Source organism: Zalophus californianus, chromosome 5 (genome assembly GCF_009762305.2).
Source record: "Zalophus californianus isolate mZalCal1 chromosome 5, mZalCal1.pri.v2, whole genome shotgun sequence".
NCBI lineage: Eukaryota > Metazoa > Chordata > Mammalia > Carnivora > Otariidae > Zalophus > Zalophus californianus.
This window is the reverse complement of record NC_045599.1, coordinates 42,038,818-42,063,319: the sequence shown is the minus strand read 5'-3', so window position 1 is coordinate 42,063,319 and position 24,502 is coordinate 42,038,818. Positions and strand designations below refer to the sequence as shown.

General features: G+C 36.0%; 1 protein-coding gene across 4 annotated transcripts in view; it reads right to left on the bottom strand.

The window, feature by feature from the left end:
• Nucleotides 1-2,084: 2,084 nt before the first annotated feature.
• Nucleotides 2,085-24,502, bottom strand: part of MAP3K1 (mitogen-activated protein kinase kinase kinase 1) — a 75,229-nt gene continuing 52,811 nt past the window's right edge. For 3 of the 4 annotated variants that reach the window (XM_027606806.2, XM_027606804.2, XM_027606805.2), the window contains exons 7-20: nt 21,961-22,082; nt 21,287-21,368; nt 20,994-21,177; nt 18,771-19,049; nt 15,112-15,233; nt 13,489-13,580; nt 12,825-13,014; nt 11,229-12,510; nt 10,708-10,860; nt 9,798-9,960; nt 8,109-8,240; nt 6,897-7,039; nt 6,033-6,164; nt 2,085-4,700 (exon numbers count right to left, since the gene is read on the bottom strand). In XM_027606806.2, coding sequence (XP_027462607.1) covers nt 4,551-4,700; nt 6,033-6,164; nt 6,897-7,039; nt 8,109-8,240; nt 9,798-9,960; nt 10,708-10,860; nt 11,229-12,510; nt 12,825-13,014; nt 13,489-13,580; nt 15,112-15,233; nt 18,771-19,049; nt 20,994-21,177; nt 21,287-21,368; nt 21,961-22,082 — 3,226 coding nt within the window. In that variant the 3' untranslated portion in view covers nt 2,085-4,550. The remainder of the gene's footprint in view (nt 4,701-6,032; nt 6,165-6,896; nt 7,040-8,108; nt 8,241-9,797; nt 9,961-10,707; nt 10,861-11,228; nt 12,511-12,824; nt 13,015-13,488; nt 13,581-15,111; nt 15,234-18,770; nt 19,050-20,993; nt 21,178-21,286; nt 21,369-21,960; nt 22,083-24,502) is intronic. The other variant, XR_003522296.2, reaches the window with a different exon arrangement.

Here is a 24,502-nt window from a genome sequence, read left to right as displayed (position 1 = left end):
TCTGATTAAGTTTGATCCTGTGAGAAATGACTACTGGCAGAAAAACGAAGGATAAAAGTGGAAATGAGCACACAACCACAAGGTACAATCTAAGACTAAAACTGTGGGGCATTCCAAAGGAGTTCACTGGTGTAGCTTGAACTGCAGAATGATTGAAATTGGCTGGTTTCTGAATTTGTGAAATAGAGTGTAATCACTGTTCCAAGGTATGCCTGACAAATTCTTGCTGGTGAGTAAATCTTCATTCCCCTTCTCAACAGTTTAACGTAAGAGGATAGTTTTTATTGTTTCTTTAATTCCACACAATATAAAAAGAGTTGTGTGTACAGAATCAATTAAGTTTAATCTGTGCTGCCTGGGAACAGTAGTAGTATTTGTGTGAAAGTATACATGTCAAGCCACATAAGGTAGATTGTTAAAAGAGTTATAATTTTCACTTAAGATTAAAAAAAATTAATTTTTTTGGAAGAGCTTTCCTTCTTGTCAAAAAGTCCTTAGATGTTGATAGTCGGGGAGGCTGTGAGTCAGTGGGGCCAGGAGCCATATGGGTAATCTGAATATTCTGCTCAATTTTGCTGTGAACCTAAAAGTGCTCTAAAAAAATAAAGTACATTGCATATATATATGCTACAATATGTATAATACAACTTTTAAATATACATGTAAGATGGCTTTAAAAAATATATACGGAACATATATATACTAAAGCCCACAGGTAAATGGGAACAAAGATAGTCCAGCAGGGGTTGGGCCCCATGCAGGGAAGGCTGCCTGTTGGGAATCAGATTGGTTACACAGGGGGTTGGGGTGGGGGAAAGGACTTGAACAAATGAGTCAATATACTGAGGTACATGGGAGTCAGGTTTTTCACTGTCCAGGAAAGGGTTAAAAATATGGAAAGAGGGGAGGCTTGAATGAACCTGGTGGTGGTAAACTGAAATTAGATTGGTATGAACTCATGGTTTGTGTGTGTCGGCATTATGTATATTTCTCATATGCACAAGAAATCTGTATAGTAGATATATAGTAGTTTTGTCTACATCTACCAGGAGGGCCTGGGAGCAAGTGACAAAGTGACACCCAAGAGCAATGAGTATTTTTAGCACCTTGTTTTTAAATACCAGTCTCCATCAAAGGAATCTTTGGAAAATGGCTGATCCCAGGGCTGAAGCAGAGAACACACAAGATGGGTCTCTATGGAAGTGTTCAAAGAATACTGGTGCCTTGCCAGTGGACAGAGAAGCTGGCTTTCAGAGGCACCCAATGGCTGAGTAGGACCATTTGAGCAAATAAATGATGACAGTAATCAATTTTCTCTCACTGAATAGGAGTCCACAAATCCACTCTGATATAAATGAATAATAAGTGGAAGAAGAGAAAGCTTTTCTTTATAGCAACATGTCCATTAATAAAATAAAGAATGCAAGAACTAGAAAATCACCATTTGGCAACTATCAGAGTAATAATTCAGAATTCAAGAAAGCTAAGAGCAGAGTTAAAGTTGAATGAAGAACAAACTATGTAATCTCAAAGTATCAGCTCTGCAAAATACTTAACATAAAGCTAGATATTAATTACAAAGGGAAACAGTAACTTTATAGTGATGAAGCCTACTCAGATGATCACAGTTAATATCACCAGCATTGGGACAAATTGGCTTTGTAGCGCCTCCTGGTAAGACACACCAAGAAGAGCCCGGCATAGGGCTCCCTGCTCAGTGTGGAGTCTGTTTCTCCCTCTCCCTCTGCCCACCTGCCCCCCCTCACTCTCTCAAATAAAATCTTAAAAAAAAAAAAAAAACAAAAAAAAACACACCAAGAAGAGCAGAGCATCACCTCTCTGATATTCCTGTCACAAATGCATACTCTGAATCCAGTCATGAGGAAGCACCAAACTCCAACGGAGACCTCTATAAAACAATAACCTGTAATCTTAAAAAATATTAAAGTCATGAAGGTCAAGAAAAAACTCAGGAAGGATTCTGGATTGAATGAAACTGAAGAAACTTGATGACTACAAGGAACACGTGATCTTGGTCTGGCTCCTTTAGCTATAAAGGACATAACTGGGGCAGCTGGCAAAATAAAAAAATTACCAATCTTTGTTCAAAAACTTTTATTTACTATAAAGACAAACACCAAAATAGGTACAAATACTATAAAATTGGTTCAATGGGGTAAAAATTTTAATTAAAATATCTCGATATATTTAAAATAACAAAGGATACATTTAAGCCAAATTTTCTTAACCCAGAGATTTTTTTTGTAACATTTGCTTACACAGTAAGGTGCTAATAGAAGTTAGCCCTTAAGCCCTGGAGGTCTTAGGAATTATAGTCACACAGCAAATATAATTTCATTGTGAAAGTGAACTTTGGTAGAAGAAAAATCTATAGGACACCTGAGGTAGTAGAACCTGGAATAAACAGCAGTAGACATTATTTACAACTTTTGAGTACCAAATAACATTAAGAACACAAAAATAATTACACAATACAATTTTCAGTCCAGCTTTGATCCAAAGAAAATAAGAATATTATATCACATTTGCATTGAAAACAAAACAAAAAACAAAACACCACAATTACCAGCAAGCTGAGGGAACTGCAAACAAACTCAAACAGTGGATTTGGACATCTAGAGGCAGTTTGAGTTTGAAATGTGGTGGGCATGGTGATCTACAAAGTAATACTGATTAGCTGAGGTTCCTCAGTTTATACAGTTTACATTTCTGTCAGACACAGTATTAATCTGACTAGTGATGATCTTCCAGTACATAAAATGGCAAGAGTGCATCCGTTAAAGCTTGCACATGAGAAACTCGGAAACAATCTTATTAGGGTTGTGAAAATTCTAAGTAGTCACACACATAAAAAAGATAGAAAATAAAAAAGAAAGTCAAGTACAACACGTTTAGAGCTACCAAACTTCACATTTCGGTACTATTTTCAACTCTTCGAATATTGCCAATCTTCCAAAACAAAGGAATGTAAAATTTCACTAAGAGACACATTCACGTTAAAAAAAAAAAAAAAACCTGCCTTTTAAAAATTATATGCAATATATCCCTGTAAACTTATCTTGTAACTTATTTTACTTCCAATTTGTGATGTACATTTAAAATGTACTCTATATAGCTTATTTAGTTTATCCTGAGTCTTTGAGAATAACCAATTCTGTTTCACTCTGCAATAATTCAACTGGCTTCTGAAGAGTTAAACTTAACATCTCAAAAAGTCGTATTAAATATTTAATCAGTACTTGATTTAAAAGACTCACAAAAAAAGGATAAAAGAGCTGCCATTTTCCTTCAGGATTCCATGCATCTGAATTCAACTCAGATGAAAACCATTAGATAATTGTGCAAAATCCAAGAATTAGTCAAATTCAATTTCACTTTTCATTCTGAACCATTTTCAGAGTTCCAAGCAAATTTATTTTGTAAAAACACTATTACTCATTGGTAGTTATTTTTCTTTATCTTTACTGTAAAGAAATAATGCATGGTAGAAGGAAAATAGCAGTTTAATGTTACTATTAGTGGTGATGGATGATGAATGATGGATTGTTACATACAAAATAAGACTTCAATGGTGTGAAGTTTCCTACAAAAGAAACCAATACAGTAAAAAAAAAAAAATCAAATTTCAAGGTAATCTTGATCTTGGTTTTGAGCTGCATCACAGAGAATAGTTGATTTTCACTTAATTTATATTTAATCTATATGAAAAGAGCAGTGACTGACTCAGTGAAGGTAGTATTTTATTATATTCCAATTTTAAAAACAAACAAAATTAAATCTGTATTAAAAAAAACCTCTTGCAATAGCAAGATATTTAATAAACTCTAGTTCACACCTAGTTCTATTTTTTTTTTCTGGTTTGAAAAGATCACCTTTCCCTGAATATTAAACAAAAGTGAAGGTGAAATGAAAATATAGAACCGTAATTTCCAAAAACGAAATGAATGGGCCAACAGTAAAATGCACAGTGGACCACAATTGCCCAGGCATTTAAAAAATAAAGGTCAACTGTGGTTCATAAAGAAGTTACCAACTTTTAAAAATATATTTACTGCTAGTTATAGCATATTCTGACCTAAAAGAGGCAGATACTGATTTATAGCCAGTGACAAAAAAACAACGGAATTGCAGAACCCCCTGCTTGTGATCACGATATGAAATGGAAGAATAATTGAAACATTAAAATAGATCCTGAGCCCCTCAGCTGCTAATATTGCTGAAAAAGTGCTCCAAAAAAAACCCAAAAATACGCTTCTGTTAATTAGTCATGCAAACTTCACTGCTTTCCTGTTTACCTATGGCCAGTTCTTTGAAAGGCACGGTTTACAGTGTCTGCACAAATTGTGGACTTTTGCATACTAAGCTTAGGTACAGATCATGATTTGTCAATCACATACTTAGGTTAAGGGTTCCCCACTGGTCTTGTTCATCGCTGTTCGGTGGCATGAAGGCCAACATATTATCAGCGTGGTTCCCCACAAAAGTTTTGCCTTGTTGAGCATCCTGTCTCCATGAGAGTTTATAATTGGCTACCAAGTAGTACGGAAGACTGGATGCTTCAGTAGCTCTCTTGACGGAGGTCTGTCCTGAGGTTGAAGTTCTAAACACCGAAGAGCCACATCTCGTAAACCAGGAGACAAATGTGAAGGGATTGACGGAGCAGTAGTTGCACTTGCAATCTGTAAGAAAAACCACCAGCATGCTGACACCTGGCACAGTTGGAACTTCTGTAGTACACATGCATCCTGTACATAGAAGAATCGAAGCGGAAGTGCGTGGACTTTCTTCTGACAGAATCTATGGAAAAACTCACCTGCTGGATGGAAGGCTTCCTCCAAGAACCTTCAAATTTTAGGATTTTTAGAAATTTGACCAAATACATCCTGAGCAGATGGATCTATGGGTTTCCCTTATTGTCTCAAATGAACACGACTAAGTGCACCAAAATGCTTAAGTAGGTAAAGTATTCACTTTATACTATATGTTCGCCTACATTTTCTATTGTTCAGCACAGAGAGCTATTCAAAGTAAGAGTGTCCATTTAGTGCATCAGACACACAACTGCACCAAATGAGGAAGGGCTCTAAGTGTGGGAAGGACCGGAGGCTGTTAAGGCAGGTGGGAGGTGCCGGGACAGGGTGCTGGTACAGTGGACTTCACTTTACTCAGGCCCAGAGATAATTTGCTTATTCCCATAATAATCCCATGAAGTAGGTACTGTCATTATACCCATTTTACAACCAAGAAAACAGAGGGTAGATAGAATAAGTCATTTCCCTAGTCACAGGGCTATTAAAGGCTGGAGCCACGGTTTGAAACCATGTCTGTATCACTCCAGAGCCCGAGCTTTTTTTTTAAATTTAAATTCAATTAATTAACATATAATGTATTTGTTTCAGGGGTACAGGTCTGTGATTCATCAGTCTTCTGTAATACCCAGTGCTCATGACAACACATACCCTCCCCAATGTCCATCACCTGGTTACCCCATCCCACATCAGAGCCCGAGCTTTTAACTAGCACATGTCTGGATCAAAAACTAAAAACCTCAACTATTATACTCTTCTCTGCTGGAAATGGACAGAATGGATTTCAGAGTTGTCAGAAAGGTAGAACAGACAGGATTTGGTACCTGACTCGGGTGTAAATTTCTTAAATACAGAAAATAGTAAGTCAGATTTTAAAAATTGGCAGCTTATATACATAAAGAGCTCTATGTTTTTACATTGAAAGGTGGATATATCTATTTACATGTTTCACCTAGAAACAATGATTCATCATTTGCTAACTCACTGTTCGCTGTGACTTTATAGAGCTTTACTACTGTGAAAAATGAGGACCAACTGTACATGCTGCCAACATTCACCACACCATATAAATTCCTGGAGATGTATACATGCATATTTATTTCAAGGAGGATATGCTTTCACCTGAGATTGAGAGTTAAGGAGAACCCATGAAAATCTGCCTCCTGCCAGTTTTAGCAGAAAGAAGTAATTTTTATATGTTACCTTAAATATCAAAGCAAGATGATTGGAGTGTTTTTCTGCGTTCCAAGGTGGTTTAGCACAAGCCATTTCTATAATGGCACAGCCAACACTCCATACATCACAGCTCCTACCATACTGCTGACCTCTTAGTACCTAAAATAGAGAGTTAATTTGGAAATATGACTCATTAAAAAAAGAGAAAGACATTCTGTAGTTATGGATTCTAGTTTTTTATTTCAGATCAAAACAGTGGTACAGACAGCAACTCCATGGACTAGCCTGATGTCTCATTTATTTCATCAACAAGCTTAATCTCCTATGTGGCACAAAAGTATTTTGGAGAATTCTGAGATTCTGAGAAAGAGTTGCATCATAGAATTTCCAAGCATCCCCAGTGCACTTAAGTAAACTATGGAGCCAGAGGACAACAATTATCACTACATATAAACACGAAGAGTTCGGAACACAACAGAAGAAGCCTGATTCAGAACAGCAATGCTTAGTTAAACTTCTTCCACTACTACTAAGACCAGCTTCTCTGTGCTCACCTCCCTTTGGAATAGGGAGAGAATAATGGTTGAGATTCCTAATTATGTGTTCTTTGGGTGTACTACAAAACTAATAGTACAAATTACCCCAAAATTCTTTGTTAGAAATAGCCTTATAAGCAAACTATTAAAACCTGTCTTTAAAAATTTTGTCAAGACAAAGATGGAAAGACAGGTAAGGGTCTAAAATCAAGGATATCATTAAAACCTTATTTTAGAGCCATGAGCTTCTAATTGGTAGAGCATATACTGAATAACACTACAAACTAATTTGCTGTAATTCTGTCACACACAACTCCAGATATTTTCTTTCATCACACTGAAAGCTGCTTCTCACCTCAGGTGCCATAAATGCAATTGTCCCCAGTAACTGTCCCTGAAACTCTCCTGCACCAGTTCCTTTTGATGCCAACCTCGCTGCAGCTCCGAAATCTGCAATTCTCAGTCTCTGACCTGTGCTGTCAATTAGTAGATTGGCACCTATCAACAGAAACAGCAAATGACCTTGTATGTTAAAAACAAAAGAACAGATTAAAAACTCAGTAAAATACTACTCACGAAACAGGACAGTAACAAAGGAAGTGGGCATGGAAGCATTCAGAGAAATCTCCCCTCTGAATTCATTTCATTCTTGCTAAAGGCACACAGGTATCAACAGTGCAAAATAAATAAAATCCAAATCCTCACAGGGATGATCAAAGTAACAAGGCAGAAAGAGATAAAGGCAGACATTTAATGAAATAGTACTAAGTGCTGAAAACCTTTAATATAATGATTCCCAGCAGAAATCTTCCCTCAAAGTTAAAATTTTAGTGCAGTTTCCATTTTAAGACAAAGTGCTATTGAAACATACTCACCTAGACCAATTCAAAATATACAGTCCTTTCACAATTATAAAAAATTAATGTTGTAAAATTACTTGAATAGGTTACATCAAATACTAGCCACAGAGAGTCACGTCAGAAAACCAAAGTAGTTTTTTTTTTTTTTAAAGATTTTATTATTAGAGAGAGAGAATGAGCAGGGGGAGTGGGAGAGGGAGAAGCAGGCTTCCTGCTGAGCAGGGAGCCTGATGCGGGGTTCAATCCCAGGGTCCTGGGATCATGACCTGAGCTGAAGGCAGACACTTAACCGACTGAGCCACCCAGGTGCCCCCCAAAGTTCTTAATAAGATGAAATGCAAAAGATTTGAAAGGATTTTTCTCAAAAGTACACGATATCCCAATTATTCTAAGTAAAACCAGGAACAGGAACTTTTCGGGAGGCAGTAGGTCATGAGACCAAGACAGAAAATCAGAGACCTGATTTTTATACCTGGTTTGCCATCAATTAGCAGTAACACTGGAAAAGTCACAGTCTCTCTGAGGAGGGTAGATTACATGACTCCACAGGTTCCTTTCACTTCTATTAATTCTAGTGATTTGAGTTACCCAGGAGAAACAATCCCATAGTTGATCTCAAGTTAGAAACCATCAACAAAGGTCCAAGTTGTAAAACTACATTTGTTTTCTATTTATTACTAGTAGGTAGTAATTAAAATAATACCTACCTTTGACATCTCTATGAATGATCTGGTTTTCATGGAGATACGAAAGGCCACGAAGTAATTGTTCAGTATAGTTAATAACTACTGATTCCTTGAAGGCTCCGTATTTACTGAGCAAATGAGCCACAGATCCCCCTGTAAGACAAACATAAAATAATTATAAACTCAAGGCAAAATTAAAACTGTTCACTACACTTTGGTTATATAAGCTTGTGCCACAAGTGCTCACATTCACATTTGAAATGTTAAATTTATCCTCTGCATCAGAAGTCAAACAGATTTTAAAACTAACACATTCCAGGAATCTGAAAACCTATCAATTAGACATTTTCATCAAACTTTCATGAAATAGTTTTTTGGAAGGTCAAGATTTCAGAAAACTTTAAAACTTAACAATTTTACATGGAACTATTTCTGCAATGTACCATTCATCTCTCTGTCTTTTTGACCAAGATATACAAAATACCTTTCTTAGTAAGACTTAGGTAAAGAATGCTAACATGTTATTCTGCAGAAGGTAGAGAGAAGCCAGACAAGAGAGGAGCCAGAAGATCCAGCATGAGGCTTCATATTCTACTATTTACCAGCTCTGACCTGGGACAGGTCACAAACTCAATAAACCTCACACTGAGAAGTATTTATAATAGTCAACTTAATCAACACAGCTATACCCAACATCAGAGAACATACTAAAGAACAGATATGTAAATAGAAATCCATTCCTTCAGTTGCAAAAAAAAAAAAATCTAAGAAGTTAAACCAAGCACTTATCATTTATTACATCCCAAGTTACTTGTTTTACTGTACGTATGATATGATACCACATAAAATTCAGTTTTTATTTGTTCAAGTAGATAATTAGGTTCAACTTTATGCTTCAGTGCTAGTTTACCTACAATAATTTTTCCAAGTTATATCTTAATTTCATTTTTATACTGTCACGTTAAAACATCTCAAATCTGTCCCACTGATGGCCACCTGGAAAAATGAGTCTTACACATAGGTTTTAAAAAAATTATTCCTATAAAACAGTGCTACACAATCATTTAAAAAGAAACACTGAAAAAGTTTGAAAGGTAGAGACAATATTTTTAAAAACATATAATGTATTATTTGTTTCAGAGGTACAGGTCTGTGATTCATCAGTCTTACACAATTCACAGCGCTCACCATAGCACACACCCTCCCCAGTGTCCATCACCCAGCCACCCCATCCCTCCCACCCCCCTCCACTCCAGCAACCCTCAGTTTGTTTCCTGAGATTAAGAGTCTCTTATGGTTTGTCTCCCTCTCCAGTTTCATCTTGTTTCATTTTTCCCTCCCTTCCCCTATGATCCTCTGTCTTGTTTCTCAAATTCCTCGTATCAGTGAGATAAGATACTGAGACAATGAATATCTTATTTATATTTAAATGTAAGACAAAATGGGCAACCCAGCCCTCTTGGCTTCCCTCCGTCTTTGGGAGCTGTGTACTATCGCTCAATAAACTTTGCTTTGCTGCCCACCAATCAATCAACCAGTCAGTATAAGACAAAAAAAGTATTTCCGGTCGTATTATGTTAGGGATGATTTGCTTTTAGAAAAACAACTAGTTATTAAAAATAAGTCTTTATTACTGTTTTTCCTAAACTTAGTATCAGCCAGAAAGTTCAATTCATGTACTATTACTGGCGATTTAAAACAGGAACATACCTGCCATCCATTCGATGAAGAGATTATAATTGCTCTTCTCACATGTGGCTCCCAACATCCTAATGATGTTGGGATGATTCAAATGGCTCATCATTCTGATCTCTTCTCTTAATGCTTCCACTACTTCTTCTTGCTCAGAAGATGTATTTCTGACATATGTCACCTGTTTCAATAACCATGTTTACAAAGTTTTGAATTCTGATGAATTATTCTATTTACAGACTTCACTAACAATCTGATCTAAAATGGACAAATTCAAATCCGTTTATAGATTAATAGGAGTTGGCATTTATGCTCACGGATACAATGTAGATACTTTATAAAAAACCAAGTCAAGCTCTTAGAAAGAAGAGAGTCTAGCTTAAGAAGCAGTGAAATATCAGAAAAAGGGAAAAAAATGGGATGTTGCCAATCCTCCAAAACTGTTTAAAGATAGAATGAGAAAAGCCTATTCATAGAAGAACCAACATCATTTAAAAATGAAGGCTTTATTTTTTCTTATCTTGATAAACATGCTCAATATAAAAAGTCAACTACAGAGATCCCAAGATGCTGCTGCACTGGTAACACTGCTAAAAGGAGTAGGAAACCCTAACTCTTGTTTATAAAAAGCACAGACCCAAACCAAAAACCACCTCTATGAGGCCCATCATGATGCTGCATCTTAAAATAATCATGCTTCAAGACTATACTTTCAGGGGTCATTTCTACAGTTCATTAAAATAATCATGCTTCAGCTTTTCATTAGAATTCATGATACTTTTGGTGCTTTAGCAGTATTTACTTTGAAATTCAGGTTTCTGAAAAAGAACTAAAACGTATACACACAGGGACATATCCTTTATTTTTCTTACTTGCTCATGCTTCGTTTTTATAATTTAAGTCATTTATGTGCTCCCTAGATATTTACCTGTTTAACAGCCATTAAAGTTCCAGTTCCCACATCTTGAGCCTGGTAACAGGAAGAAAATGCTCCAAGGCCTATCTGCTGACCTTTCAGCCATTCAGTGTCTTCTCTGTAAGGCTGTTTTGCTTTGGTATGTCCTGGTAGAGTTTCTGGTGTCTACATATTAAATGAAAGCAATCTTTTTACTGTTAAGTTATAAGAGGAAAAGTTTGTGAAATTAGTCTGGCAAAATATTATTCTTGTTCAGTCTGGCTTCCCAAACCACCTATAAAGTTGACCTCTGAAGGGACAGTGTTGGTGACCAATGTCAAATGCAGAAGTGATCACCATTACAGAAGCAACCAGAAATGCCTTTGAAATAGGCAAGTAGTGTTTGTGGTTAAGCAACGACACAAAATTGTTGCATAATTCTATGTGAAAAACTGCTTCTCACTATTAACTCATGTGAAAAGCATCATTTCTGAGTTAGATTTCTTTCAGCTTGGTCCAAGGAAACTCTCTAATCTCTTCAAGACTATACTTACATCCTGTTGAATAATGATGATGTCTTCTCCATTTTCAACTTGTAGTTGAGGAACTATGGGGAGGGCATCCTGAGATGCTGACATTGCCATGGCAATTGCTAAAGCTGCTTCTTCTTCAGCTTCCATTTTTTCTTTGCATTTCTGATTATGATTCACATCATCTTTGTAGGTATCATCATTTTCATCCTTTTCAGGAGAGAGCACAGCAACTTCGGACTTAAAAGTTACTGTTGTGTCACTTGAAGGCATAGATGCTTCAAGAAGGTCCTCAATACTGGAGTTGAGCTCTGTATTGACATCTAATCTGCATTTCTCTTCTACTGGGGTGAACACTGTCTCATCACTGGGTATGACAGCATTACTGCTATTGCTGCTGCTGCCAAAGCTGTCATCACATTTGGCAGGACTGTTCAGATCAAGTGTCATGCTATTCTTTGAGGCATCTCCCTGTTTACTTGTATTACCTGGGGTAGGTCGAGATGGCTTTGGCCTGTGTATATTACTAGAGGGCAGGGGTCTTGACTGAGTAAAGATAGGGGAAAGTTTATCTGAGTCTCTGTTTTCGGAACAGTTTCTCTGGAACTGTAGAGAAAATTTGCGCTGTGTTTGAGGAGATGCAGAAGGTATTTTGCAGGGAATGAATCCCTGAGGTCTATGCTTAGAGACATCTGTTCCAGTACCAGTTGGTGCAGAGGGGGCAGATGAAGAAGGAGTTGACAAGGGTGGAAACATTAATGGGGAATGATGAGATAAAGGAGAGGTGTTCAAACACTGACTGTGGGGTCTGCCTTTTGTTTGAACCATTGGCTTTGGTTGCTCCATTGTTGTTGAACTGGGAAGTCCTACTGAAATGCTGCCCAGTCTGTCAGTAATGTCCTCTGAATTGGCGCTCAGTTTTGTAGCACACAGTCCTTTTCCAGTTTTCTCCAAATGGTCTGTGCACTCAAGGGAGCTGTTCTCTGTGGTTTCTGGATAGCTGGAAGGGACAGAGGCCTGTGAAAAGCTGTCACGTCGGCCATCCGAAGTGTCTCCTACGCCCAGTTGGATGGCCTCAGCAATTTCCACCTCATCTGCAATAGTCATCAAACGACGACGCATCCTGGCAAAATGAGTGGAACTGGAAACATTCAGCATTTCTAATAGTTTTGAAAATACGTGGGGTACTGCAGTAACCATTCTTGCAGAACTCAAATATATCCTTCGGGAGAGTTTACCAACCATTGAGTGGGAATTATCAATGGACTGCAAAGCAAAGGTTAAGAGGGACAGCAGCTTTTTATACCTGAAAGAAAAAAAAAACACATTCAATTACTAGACAAGTCAAAATTATTGCAAAATATATGCAAATTAAAAAAGGTACTAATTTACAACTTACACATTTAAAAAAGAGCCGTTTCAGAACAAAGGATCTATAAATTTTTAATTAAATAGCCTAGACTTGAGGTTTTTATATCAATCAAAGATTAAGGTATTAGTGACCTATATATGCTCTGTAATTTCTGAATCTTTCTTGAATCTAAAATGTGTCCTCCTTAGGGGAGTGGGGATGGAGTAGAAAGGAAGAACAAAGTAATATATTTGCAGAAGAAAAATTACCTGACTTCAACAGGCTCAGCTTGTGAAACATCAGTACTGACAATATGAGGGTAAAATTCAGCAGGAAATTCCAACAGCAGTCTGTCTATAAGACAAAGGCGGCCCAGAAGTTCTTGCCAGTTGTTTGATTCAGTTTGGTTTCCAAGAATACAACTTAAGACATAATCAACACCACCAATACCAATGGATCCTATGAAAAGGAAAGCAAAAATAATTGAAAAACAGCGATATTAAAATCTAAAAATATGATCAAAATAGCATAATGCCAAGAATAAATGCCAAGAATAATACTCTAATTATATTCATTTTAAGAATTTCTTAGGGGTTGCCTGGGTGGCTCAGTCCGGTTAAATGGCCAACTCTTTATTTTGGTTCAGATCATCATCGCAGGGTCCTGGCATTGAGCCCTGAGTCTGGCTCTGCGCTCAGCAGGGAGTCTGCTCCCTCTCCCTCTGCCCCTTCCCCTGTGTGATCTCTCTCAGATAAATAAATCTTTTAAAAAAGAATTTCTTAGATTAATTCATATTTCTAATGTTAGCTGACTCAATCAATTTACACAATTACTCCAAACTCCCGTATACAATTGCCCTATCAGAGATGACGGGATTAGACAGTAGGCGAAGGAAAATGGTAAGACGTGCTATATTAAGTAAAAAGTTATTACCAGCTTTAAGTATTTCTCTGCCAACTGCCAACTCTCCTGCTTGGCCTTTGCATAATTCCAACAGTGTTGATATAGACAGTTGACTTGTACGACTAAAAATGAAAGAAGCAACATCAGACTTGGATCTTAGATAAAATACACATTAAAAGGACAATAGTAATGTAACGCTATGTGAAAAGGTGGGGAAAAAAGCTTCCACAAGTGTTTGCTTTTCCACCACTAAAATCACATTAACAATGTCCCTACAAATAATAATATTCATTATTTAAGGTCTAATTTCGTAAGTTTTATCTCATTTGTGGTAAGCACAGAACTTTTACTAGTGGCTCTTAGCAAATACTGATTTAAATAGCAAACCAGATAAAAGGCATATTTTGATGATTTCCTTAAAATAAAAAAGAAGACTCGTTTTGGTTTCTGAATTTTCAGTAAGACTCGCTTGCTTTAAAAATAAAACCTTCCCATCCAAAACTTTAGCCTGACTGAGTTCCAAATACCTTAAAATCTCTTTACTGTATTTTTTTTATAATGTTCTGTCATTGAAGGGACCAGGTAAACAACCTAATTTTAGTATTCGGGAGAGCACATGACACAACAAATGCCACAAAAGCAATGAAGTTATCAGAAAAATATGTACTCTAATCCTGAAAAACTGTAATTTTTCTATGCATTTTGCAAATTATTTATTTTGCCTAATGTTGTTCAGGTATTATAGTATTCTCTCTAAGCAACAAGACAAACTCTAATACTTTCAATCCATAGGCTTGTGTAGAGAAAACAATGGAGGCACAAGACAGACTTCATGAAATGAGAAGCAAGTCAAATCTAAGCACCTAGTTTTTGAGACCATACAAACCTACAAACTCTACATCATGTGACTTAGGAAGACAAAAGTTGGGCTGAGCGAGCTCCAAACGGGTATAATGGCAGAGGCACAACAAGGGGGATTCAGTCCCCGCCCCCAGAGAAGGGTGGGAAGGGGAAGAGGCGAGAATGCCCAAAGACCTTTGGCGCCAGCTGTACTAATTAAAGGAGCGGTGAGCGAACCAGTGGTCTCATAAAAGCACAGTTTAATTTTTACTACGATCGTGCCTCACTTCTCTGACTATCTTTACCGCTCCAATTAGCATTACTCTTGTTCTTGTCAGTTTTTAAGGATATTGCAGGGCTATATGGAATTTGTTGCTGTGGGGGTATTTTTTAGCATAAACTGTCATAGAGTAAAATTGCATTACACAGCAAATATGGAATTGTATTTTTAAGCAGATGCAATGATTTTATTGGTTCCTATCCTGTGTAACTCATTCTCTAAAATGAGATTATGTATATAACACCTATTGTTCTTTCAACTGGAGTTGAGATTAAGAATATTACTTTAAGATAAAAGAAAATCAATCACAACACAATAATATGGTTATCCATGCAATTTGTTAGCCTGTCATTAGTCCTTCTCCCTAGTGTTCAACAGCTTTAAGTGTTACATTTTAATTTCAAATCTCATATTAGAAAACAATATTCAAAGCCTCATGTAATAAATATGTATCAAATACTCACCAGGTGTGAGGCTTGTTGCTAGGCTTTTAATATAAGAGGGTTTGAAGCAGTTCATCAATAGGGCCTTACCTATTGGCATCTGCACACTTGACTAGGATGGTGTCTACAACTGGCCGGAGAAGTCTCTGCAGTTTGATTCTTTCTGCCAAACTATGGCAAGGAGTATATACTAGCATGGCTCTCAACGTTTTCTGGGAGGAAAAAACTGAAGGTCAGTTTAATTGCATTTGAAAAGCATCAAAGACCCTGGCATAATCTGAGGTGATTTAATAAAATAATGATAGGAAAGGATTATAACCCATAAATAAATAATCCATGGATCCATACTGATACAAATAAATGAGTAAGTAAACAGATGGGGTACAAAGAAACTCTCTGAACTATTTCTGCAATTTTTGAAGTATGAATTTTAAAATGAGAAGTTAAGAAAGAGCTTCCAGTGCCAAAGCTGGAATAATATGAGCAACAAATTAAATGATGATAGTACTGGATTTTAATCCATAGATGAAAATAAATACCCATCAGCCTATATTGGTATAAATTTAAAAACTGAAGAAATACATAAATGGGGAGAGAAGAGACAGTTCCTCTTGATAGAAGAATTCCAGTTAATTAATATAGAAGGAATGAGGGAAACAAAATCATTAGAGCACCATAATAATGAGGTCTAATTCCATAATTTCGTAAGTTTTACCTCATTTGTGTTAAGTACAGAACTTTTACTAGTGGCTCTTAAGAGAGCAAATACTGATTTAAATAGCAAACCAGATAAAAGGCATATTTTGATTATTTCATTAAAATAAAAAAGAAGACTCGTTTTGATTTCTGAATTTTCAGTAAGACTCGCTTGCTTTAAAAATAAAACCTTCCCACCCAAAACTTTATATTCTCTTATATAGCCTGAGTTCCAAATACCTTAAAATGTCTTTACTGTATTTGTATTTTTTTTATAATGTTCTGTCATTGAAGGGACCAGGTAAACAACCTAATTTTAGTATTCGGGAAAGCACACAACACAACAAATGCCACAAAAGCAATGAAGTTACCAGAAAAATATGTAATCCTGAAAAACTGTAATTTATTTTCTATGCATTTTGCAAATTACTTGTTAATTTGCCTGTTGTTCAGGTATTATAGTATTCTCTCTAAGCAACAAGACAAACTCTAATACTTTCAATCCATAGGCAAATCCACTGACAAATGCTAAAATCAGTGGGCAAAATTCTTAAGAGAAACAGGATATTTGCACAGTCTCAAAGTATCTCCTCCAAGACATTTATTAATAGTAATTTATAGCAAGAAACCCAACAGACATCACCTTAACCAAATGATGAAAGACAGCATCACCAATAATAAGACACATCAACATCATGTACCCCTTGATACAATGCACTAAGAATGGCAACATCACCTCTCGTATTCTTATGAAAAATGCATAAACTCAATCAAATCATGAGAAAATATCAGATAAACCCAAAAGGAGGGACATTCTTCAAAATAAGTGGCCAGCACACTTCAAAAATGTCAAGATGTATCCAAGACAAGGAAAGACTGAGGAACTGTCACAGATGGGAAGACATTAAGGGAGCATGGTAACTAAATGCAATGTGAGTTTCTGGACTGGATCCTAAAACAGAAAAAAGACATTAATGGAAAAACTGGTAAAAACTGAGTAAGGTCTGTGGCTTAGCCATAAAGGACACTTGCAACAACTGGGGATATCTGAATATGGATTTCATAAGTACATAATAATACTGTTATTAATGCTAAATTTCCTGAGTCTGCTGATTGCATTGTGGTTATACAGAAGAATGTATTTGTTCTTAAAAGATACGCACTAAAATATTTGAGGTGAAATGTCATGTGATGCCTGCAAATAACTCTCAAATGGTTCAGCAAATGAGAGAGAGGAGGGGAAAACAGGAAGGACAAAAGGGAAGGGAGAAAGAATGGAGAGCTTTAAGGGAAGGAGCCATTTCTGCCTCCACTGTGCATGGCACACGAAGTAATTATAGAGGAATCAGAATATAGTATGATTTTCAGAGTTCCTTTACTCCACAGCTCACAGACTACATGGGAAACTATCTGAACTTAAGAAGAAACAACCAGACAGTGAGGCAGTACACTGAACAACAAGTATGCCTGAAGGTTTGTGTTGGAAAATAGTTAAGAAAAAGAGGTAAAAAGTTGGGCCAAGAACATTGGTCTTTACAGTATGCTGGTCCCTGGATATTCTACATAAAAAAACAGACCATGGTAAGACAGATTTGGGAAATAATGCATTCTACTTCTTGCTCTTAAAAATTCCTAATGTACATTAGCTTACTGAAGGTTCCTAGAAGCCATGCAGTGAACAGACCCACTTAACTCGTGTAATTCATTGCTCAGCAATTTTAACTGAACACAGGGGAGTATCCCTCTTTCTTCAGGGGAGGTTTTCATAATCCTGCCAAACTGTCATGGAATATGCTTTTGGAAATGCTGCTAAAGCAACAGAATCCTCTTAAGGGTTTCTAACTTAGGGAATAATCAAAGTGGTCTTTAAGGAATACTGATGGCTACTATATAGTCAATGTTCTTACAATGTGCCAGACATTATGGCTAGAGGTTTTACACAATCTCATTTCAAACCTAAGAGGTAACATTTTCATTATTTTATATGTGAGAAAGCTGAAATTTAATGAGTCCTAAAGTCACACTGCCAGCAAATGGAAGAACCAGAATTTGAATCAAGGTCTTTGTAATCTTGACCTTATGTTCAGATTGCCTAGGCTAGTCCCAGTTTAACTAGCAGATCATTCAGGTACCCCAGTTAGGATGATAAATTATGAAAGCACTCAGTTCTGACTCCAAATTCATGTTCATAACCGTCAGGCTATATTACCTCTCAAAAAGAAGACTCACAGGGCATAGTTGTTATAGGATGGATTAGAGAAAGACTGAGAGTGGAAGCAGAGAGATTAATGAGTTTTAAAAACAAACTAGGTAAGAATTATTCTAAAGCAGTGGTTGTGAACTGGGCAATTTTGACCCTCAGGGGACACTCAGCAATGCCTGGAGACATTCTTGGTTGTCACGAAGCGGGTGGGAGGGAGAAGAGAGGTTTGCTACTGGTATCTAGCGGGTAGCGGCCAGGGATTCTGCTAAAACATCCTACAGTGCACAAGACAGCATAATTATCTGGCTCAATGTCAATAGTGCTGAGGTTTTTAAAGATATGTATACTCAGAATGGAGAAAGTCAAATTAGCCTCCAAAATTACAAATTAACCTCCTCATTCCATCCCACTCATGAAAGACAACTTATAATAGCTTCGACTAGAAAAACTCAGTCATCTATGTCATGTAACCCTCCTCTTTGAAAAGGATCCTGAATTTCCATACAATGTTCTCCTTAATGTCTAATATCAAATTTTTAAAAAAAGTAATTATCACTTGCTATCCCATAAAGCATTTTTAATTTGATCATGTGTAAGGTGTAAGGAAAATTTAAAGATATGAACAGCAAGACATGGCTATTTTAGGGGAGAAAGTAAACAGTATATAAGAAAACCTGAATAGATTAAAACAAGTAAAATCCAAGTGAAGAGATTAAATGGAAAATTGCAATTTCTTGGGATTATGATCAGGTAAAGTAGTTTCACTGGATCTTAAGAGTGATATCTATAAGCTCTAAACAAAACAAAAAACCCACCCATAATGCTTTGGTTATGTAATAAAGCTACTTACTAAAGCAGCAACGTACACTTTGTAGACAGGGTCAGCACAGACCATTGACAAAACGTTGCAGCATGCCTCTACCACGTCTCCTGAGATACTGGTCTGGGAAGACCCACTGCTGGCTCCAGCACTCGGGCTGCTTCTACCGTTGCTCCCAGAATTTCCAGTGCTCTCCCCATTTGCCAATAGCAGAGCCCCACTAACATCGTGGGAAAGACGCCTGAGAGCCATCTCTCTTACATTCCAGTTTCTAGAAAATAAGCAGCCAACGAGTTCCATTCCAAATACCTATAGTCAAACAAACACAATGAATTCAATGTGGAGAAAAACTAATGAACCTCAAGTATTTGAATATAAGCATGATTTTTGATTACTAAAGGAAAATTGTGGACATTTCTTAAATCTTCACCAATCTGCACAGTTTCAAATTATGTCTGGCCACTTAAAAATCAGAAGGAGGAATTTTATATTCAAGTTTAACTGCTAATTATCCAAACTCTTTTACATTTATTAGCTCAAATAAAATTAAGAGTGAACTCCATTAAGTAATTAGATGGATATGTATATGTTTCTGTACTCCTATACTTACGACCAAAAACATCCGTGAAGAACCCCAATTTTATATTTGTATTAAGGTAGTTAAACAGAGAAAAAACTGAAGCAAGATAAAGCCAAATCAAAAAAGGCACTAGAGTGTCCAAGAGATACAGAGTATTTCTCCTACAGATGACAGTGGTAAGTCAAAAACTTTTAATGTGATTTTTGTCTTGTAGAAAAAGGTTAAAGAAAAAAAAACCCTCAATAAAACAGATGGAACTATAATGAAGGGAGTGGAAAAATCTAAAGAAAAAAGAAAAAAACTCCTGTTCAAATCAGCAAATCACCATGCCTGCAAAGCCCAAGAGTCCCTAAATAAAGGAAAGGGTACATGGTTTTGACATTATGGGCCAATTAGGTAAAAGTAAACTTAAAACCTAAGATAACTTATCATATGAAAAATTTCTAAATTTTAGAGATGAATAAACACAATTTTAGGGCAAATAAATGATTTACTTAAATGTGTTCTGTTACAAGGTGACAGTAAAGGAGAATAAATCAACTAGAATATAGTCAACTTATTATATGCGTGGCACATAGTGTTAAAGAGCATACCATGGTTTAAGTCTTAATTCTCTTATGTCATATTCTTAGTAAAAAACTAGGAGTAGATAGTCCAGCCTAAAGCTTAAGCAAAACTGACTACACCACTGCCTTGAAAGAATGCGTCCAATAGCTCCTAGGTACCAACTTCGAGAGTTCTCTTGAAGACTCATGAAGGGGCAGGTGAGGGCCTATGTTCAATACCATTAATGAACCAGATAAAAAAAATAAACTGTTTATTAAGTTTGCAAATTTTATTAGATTCATGATAGGTTACTTACATGCTGAGAAAAGAGAATTCAAAAGCTGCAGGACTGTAACAGTCATAAAAAGAAAAAGGAAATCCTAATGACACACAAGTTGAATGAGTTGGTGTGTCTGTTTACAAATTTAATAGTATTAAACAGAATTTAACAGATTACTGAAAACATTTTACTTAACTACTGTCTACTGGAGACGTTGTTTAGTTTGGGATTCTACATTTTAAAAAAAATAATAGACTAAGCAGACAACAACAAAGAAAATCACCAGACTCCAACCAACCAACCAATAGAAATTCCAATTTACTGAGGAAGAAAAAACATTTCATCAGAAGAGAAAGTAAAAATGGAAACTGCCCTTTCAAATAAAAATGGCTAATATAAGGTAAAAGCCATACATTTTTTTCCCTTATTCATCCACTCAGCAATTATTAAGCATCTACTATATATGCCATGAGGATACAGAAAAGAGAAATTGAGTTTAAATGGTGATAAATAAGAAAAATGATAGAAATTCTTAGTAGAAATGGGATTAAACATTTGATCAAGTTAGCATTGAAGGAGTCTAGTGTCTATCCTTAGATAATCCTGATGTCTGATGGTTCAGAGATTTTTCTAGAGATGGGAGGTGAGAGAATTTTCGAAGTTTAAACTCATTTATAATAAGCAGCAGAGTGTTAACACCAGAGGTAAAAATTTCAATCGAATTATCAGTCATGATGGAGGGAAGCAAAAGTACTTTCTTAAATTATAATATAAACAACTGGGAGATAGCTACATTAATTGGTCTTATAAAGGTTTATTTGAGAAATGAAGAGTAAGAACTACTTACCTGAATCCATGGCTCAGCTAAATCTTTGTAAGCAGGAGGAATCTGCTGAGTTCCATAATGAGTAAGGTTAAAATTGCTCTCCTGACTCCTTCGCTGTGACCCAGCCAAAGGCTGCTGCTGTATGGTTTGCTGCTGTGCAGCTCGCAGGGAAGAAGGGGAATCCACAGGGCTTGACAGCTCGTGGCTAAGCGAAATATTAACAAAAGCGTGTTAAAAGATTTAAATAACACTTTAAGAACATTTTTATCTTTTATTAAACATATCCAAATCATCAATTCAGAATTCAAAATTACCTGTAGAAATCATGAGATCTCCACTTAGACCTACAAAGGGGACATATTAAAGGTTCTCTATTTCTTCTACATTCTTCTGCCCCTGAAAAATTAAAGGAAAAAAACTTAAAAAAAATATAAATGCTTAACATTAAGTAGTTGCATATAATAATTGCTGCTAATGGCTAGTATAAGTTTATATCAAAGGAACCTCAAAAAATAATTTGATGTATTTACCTAGAAGCAAGCAAACACAGGAGGTAAAATTATTCTGATGCATGTACCTTTTGCAAATGCTATTTTTTTTTTTAGTTAAAACATGTATTTTGCTATTTTTTAAAACATTCTGCCCCCTTGATTACCTGGTAATGTCATTCCAAAACTTGCTTTCATGTTACCCTGTTATGCCTGCCCAGGTCTTCTACCTCCTCACCTCCACGTACACCTTCCAGACCAGAATTTTTTTAATTCTGTGCATGCCTTCCATTACTACACGTATCACACTATATTACATTTCTTTGCTCACAAAGCTCATCTCCTAACAAATCCTAAACTCCAATTCGTTGAAAACTTTACGTAAGGGCCTAGATATACTTTTCTTCTCCCCCCAAAAGTCACGTTAAAATCCTAAATAATATAGTTGACTCCTAGAGTAACTGTGCTGAGGAAGCACAGGGAGAAAAAGAGCCACATACAGATTGACATGCAGTGGTGATGCAGCTTGTTCCTGCAGCCATCTTCACACACGGTAAGACTCTCTTCATCAAGCATGCCCAACAAGCAAATAGGACACATCTGTTCCTCCTCATCTTTTATACTATAAGGGGAAAGAAAAGCATTAAATGCTAAAGAATATAATACAGAATTAACACCATAGCTAAAAACAATTTTGGATTCTTTACGATATGAAAAAACTGATTAGAAATTCTTGTTAGGAGCATCTTTATGGAACTATTTGAGAAATATTTATTTCTCCTATTACTATACAGCAATTTTAAATAAGATTCACACCACTAGTATTTATAGATTGTGAGTATGTGTTAACCTTTCCTTGGTATGAATACAATTCAGTATACGAACTACAATCTTAGAGACCTATGTAGCCCCTCAATTCTGCTGTTGTACCTTTTGAACAAACTGGTATAAGGTTTGACTATATACAAACATGTGATATGCCAATAGTTTCAAGATTTCAATTACTGGAGAGGACCTTAGAGCCCATCACAGGCATTTTTTGTGGGTCCATAAACTGGTCCAACTTTCCTAGAAACTAAGCTAGAAATATATGTCACATTGTTAATAAGCAAAACCTTTCAACTAGACTTCTAGGAATATATCATAAGGAAACACAAAATAGTAAACGTGTGTGTGTGTGTGTGTGTGTGTGTGTGTGTGTGTGTGTGTGTGTATAAAAGAATATTCACTGCAGTATTATTTAGTATAAAGAAAAAAAATCAACCAAATGAACATCAAAAGAAGGTTAAAAAAAATAGTACACCACACACTGTGAAGCTTTTAAAAAGGATCTAAGACATTCATAAATGACAAAGACATCTACAATATACTATATGGTGAAAAAAAAAGCATGACAATTCTAATTTGTTTAGAATGATTCCAATTTATGGCAAAACTGCAACTTTATTGTGTATATTTGAAATACTCTTAATACGCAAAGTGCTTTTAAAAATCAGTAAGAAAAATATTAGTAATTCAATAGTAAAATGGGCAAAGAAGATAAAAAGGCAATTGAAATGAAAAATACCAATAGCCAGTTGAGTATGAAAAATGAAGTATAAAATGTGTATTAATGAAACCATATCCTTTTTTTTTTAATCTGATTGACACAAATTGTATAGGTTGGTAACATCTGGCCTTGATATTGGCATAAGAAAACAAGTTCTCATATATACTGCTGGTGGGAGTAAAAACAAGTTTTTGGAAAGGAAAGTGCTAGTATTTCTTAAATTACTTAATGTATACATGCATGACCTAAAAAACCTATTTTCTAGGATGCTATCCTACAGAGTTATTTGGAATATATAAACAAAGAAATTTAATAGGCAAAAAATTAGGTGTACTAAATGTCCATTAATTATGGCAATGGCAAAATAAATTGTGGCATATCTACATAATCCTATACAGCCATGAAAAGAAAGTAGTGTGTATTTTTCTACTGACTCAGGAAAATGGTCCTGGTATCTAAAGTTAAAACAAAAATAAAAAAGCAAGTTTCAGATCAAAATATAATGAGAGAAGTACTGAGGAGTGTGTGTGTCTATAAAAAAACAATGCAGGATAGAGTTTTACTTCCTTTATTTAATTTTTTAAAAGTTGTATTAAACTGTTAACAGTAGTTATTTTGTATGCAGCCCAGACTGGAGAGAGGGGTTTTGTTTTATATTTTATAAATTTTTGTTGAACCTTCATGATGTCATGAGTGACTTTTAAAAATCAGTAACCAGGGCACCTGGGTGGCTCAGTCAGTTAAGCGACTGCCTTCGGCTCAGGTCATGATCCTGGAGTCCCGGGATCGAGTCCCGCATTGGGCTCCCTGCTCGGCGGGGAGTCTGCTTCTCCCTCTGACCCTCCCCCCTCTCATGTGCTCTCTCTCTCTCTCATTCTCTCAAATAAATAAAATCTTAAAAATCAGTAACCATATTTCCATTACAATATAAAGACTAGGTTCTGAGATGTTAAATAAACTGCCAGAGACATAAAATCAGTTTGTGGTAGGCTTTAATTTGAGGAGAATATCTCATAATCTACCTACCCCAACAAATTCGAGTCTCTACTAAGCTTAGGCTTTTCTCTGGGCCTAATATTATTCTTCTACAACCCTAAGCTATATAATTCCTAAAAAATAGGTCTGAATGACTGACAGCAAAGTAAGTTTGCTTAAAAAACTTTCATAAAAGCTGAACAAACAGGTGCAGCAGCCATGATGCATGATTCCTGAGGTGAAGGCACACATACTAGTCTCTTTCCATCCTGATTATCTGCCCCTTCTCTTTATCTCTTTTCATAATTATGGAGCTATGTGGAGTGGGGAAGTGCTGTCAAAATATGCATGTGGTTAATGACAAAAATTAACAGAACCATGGCAGAAATGATTTGTACAACAGTCTATAATAAAAATATTAATGGCAGAGATGATCCCAGGTCAAGTAACTTTAAAATTACACCAAAAATAGCTTAGAAGAAAAAAATAAAATTCCATAATTTAGTCCAATTGCAAGT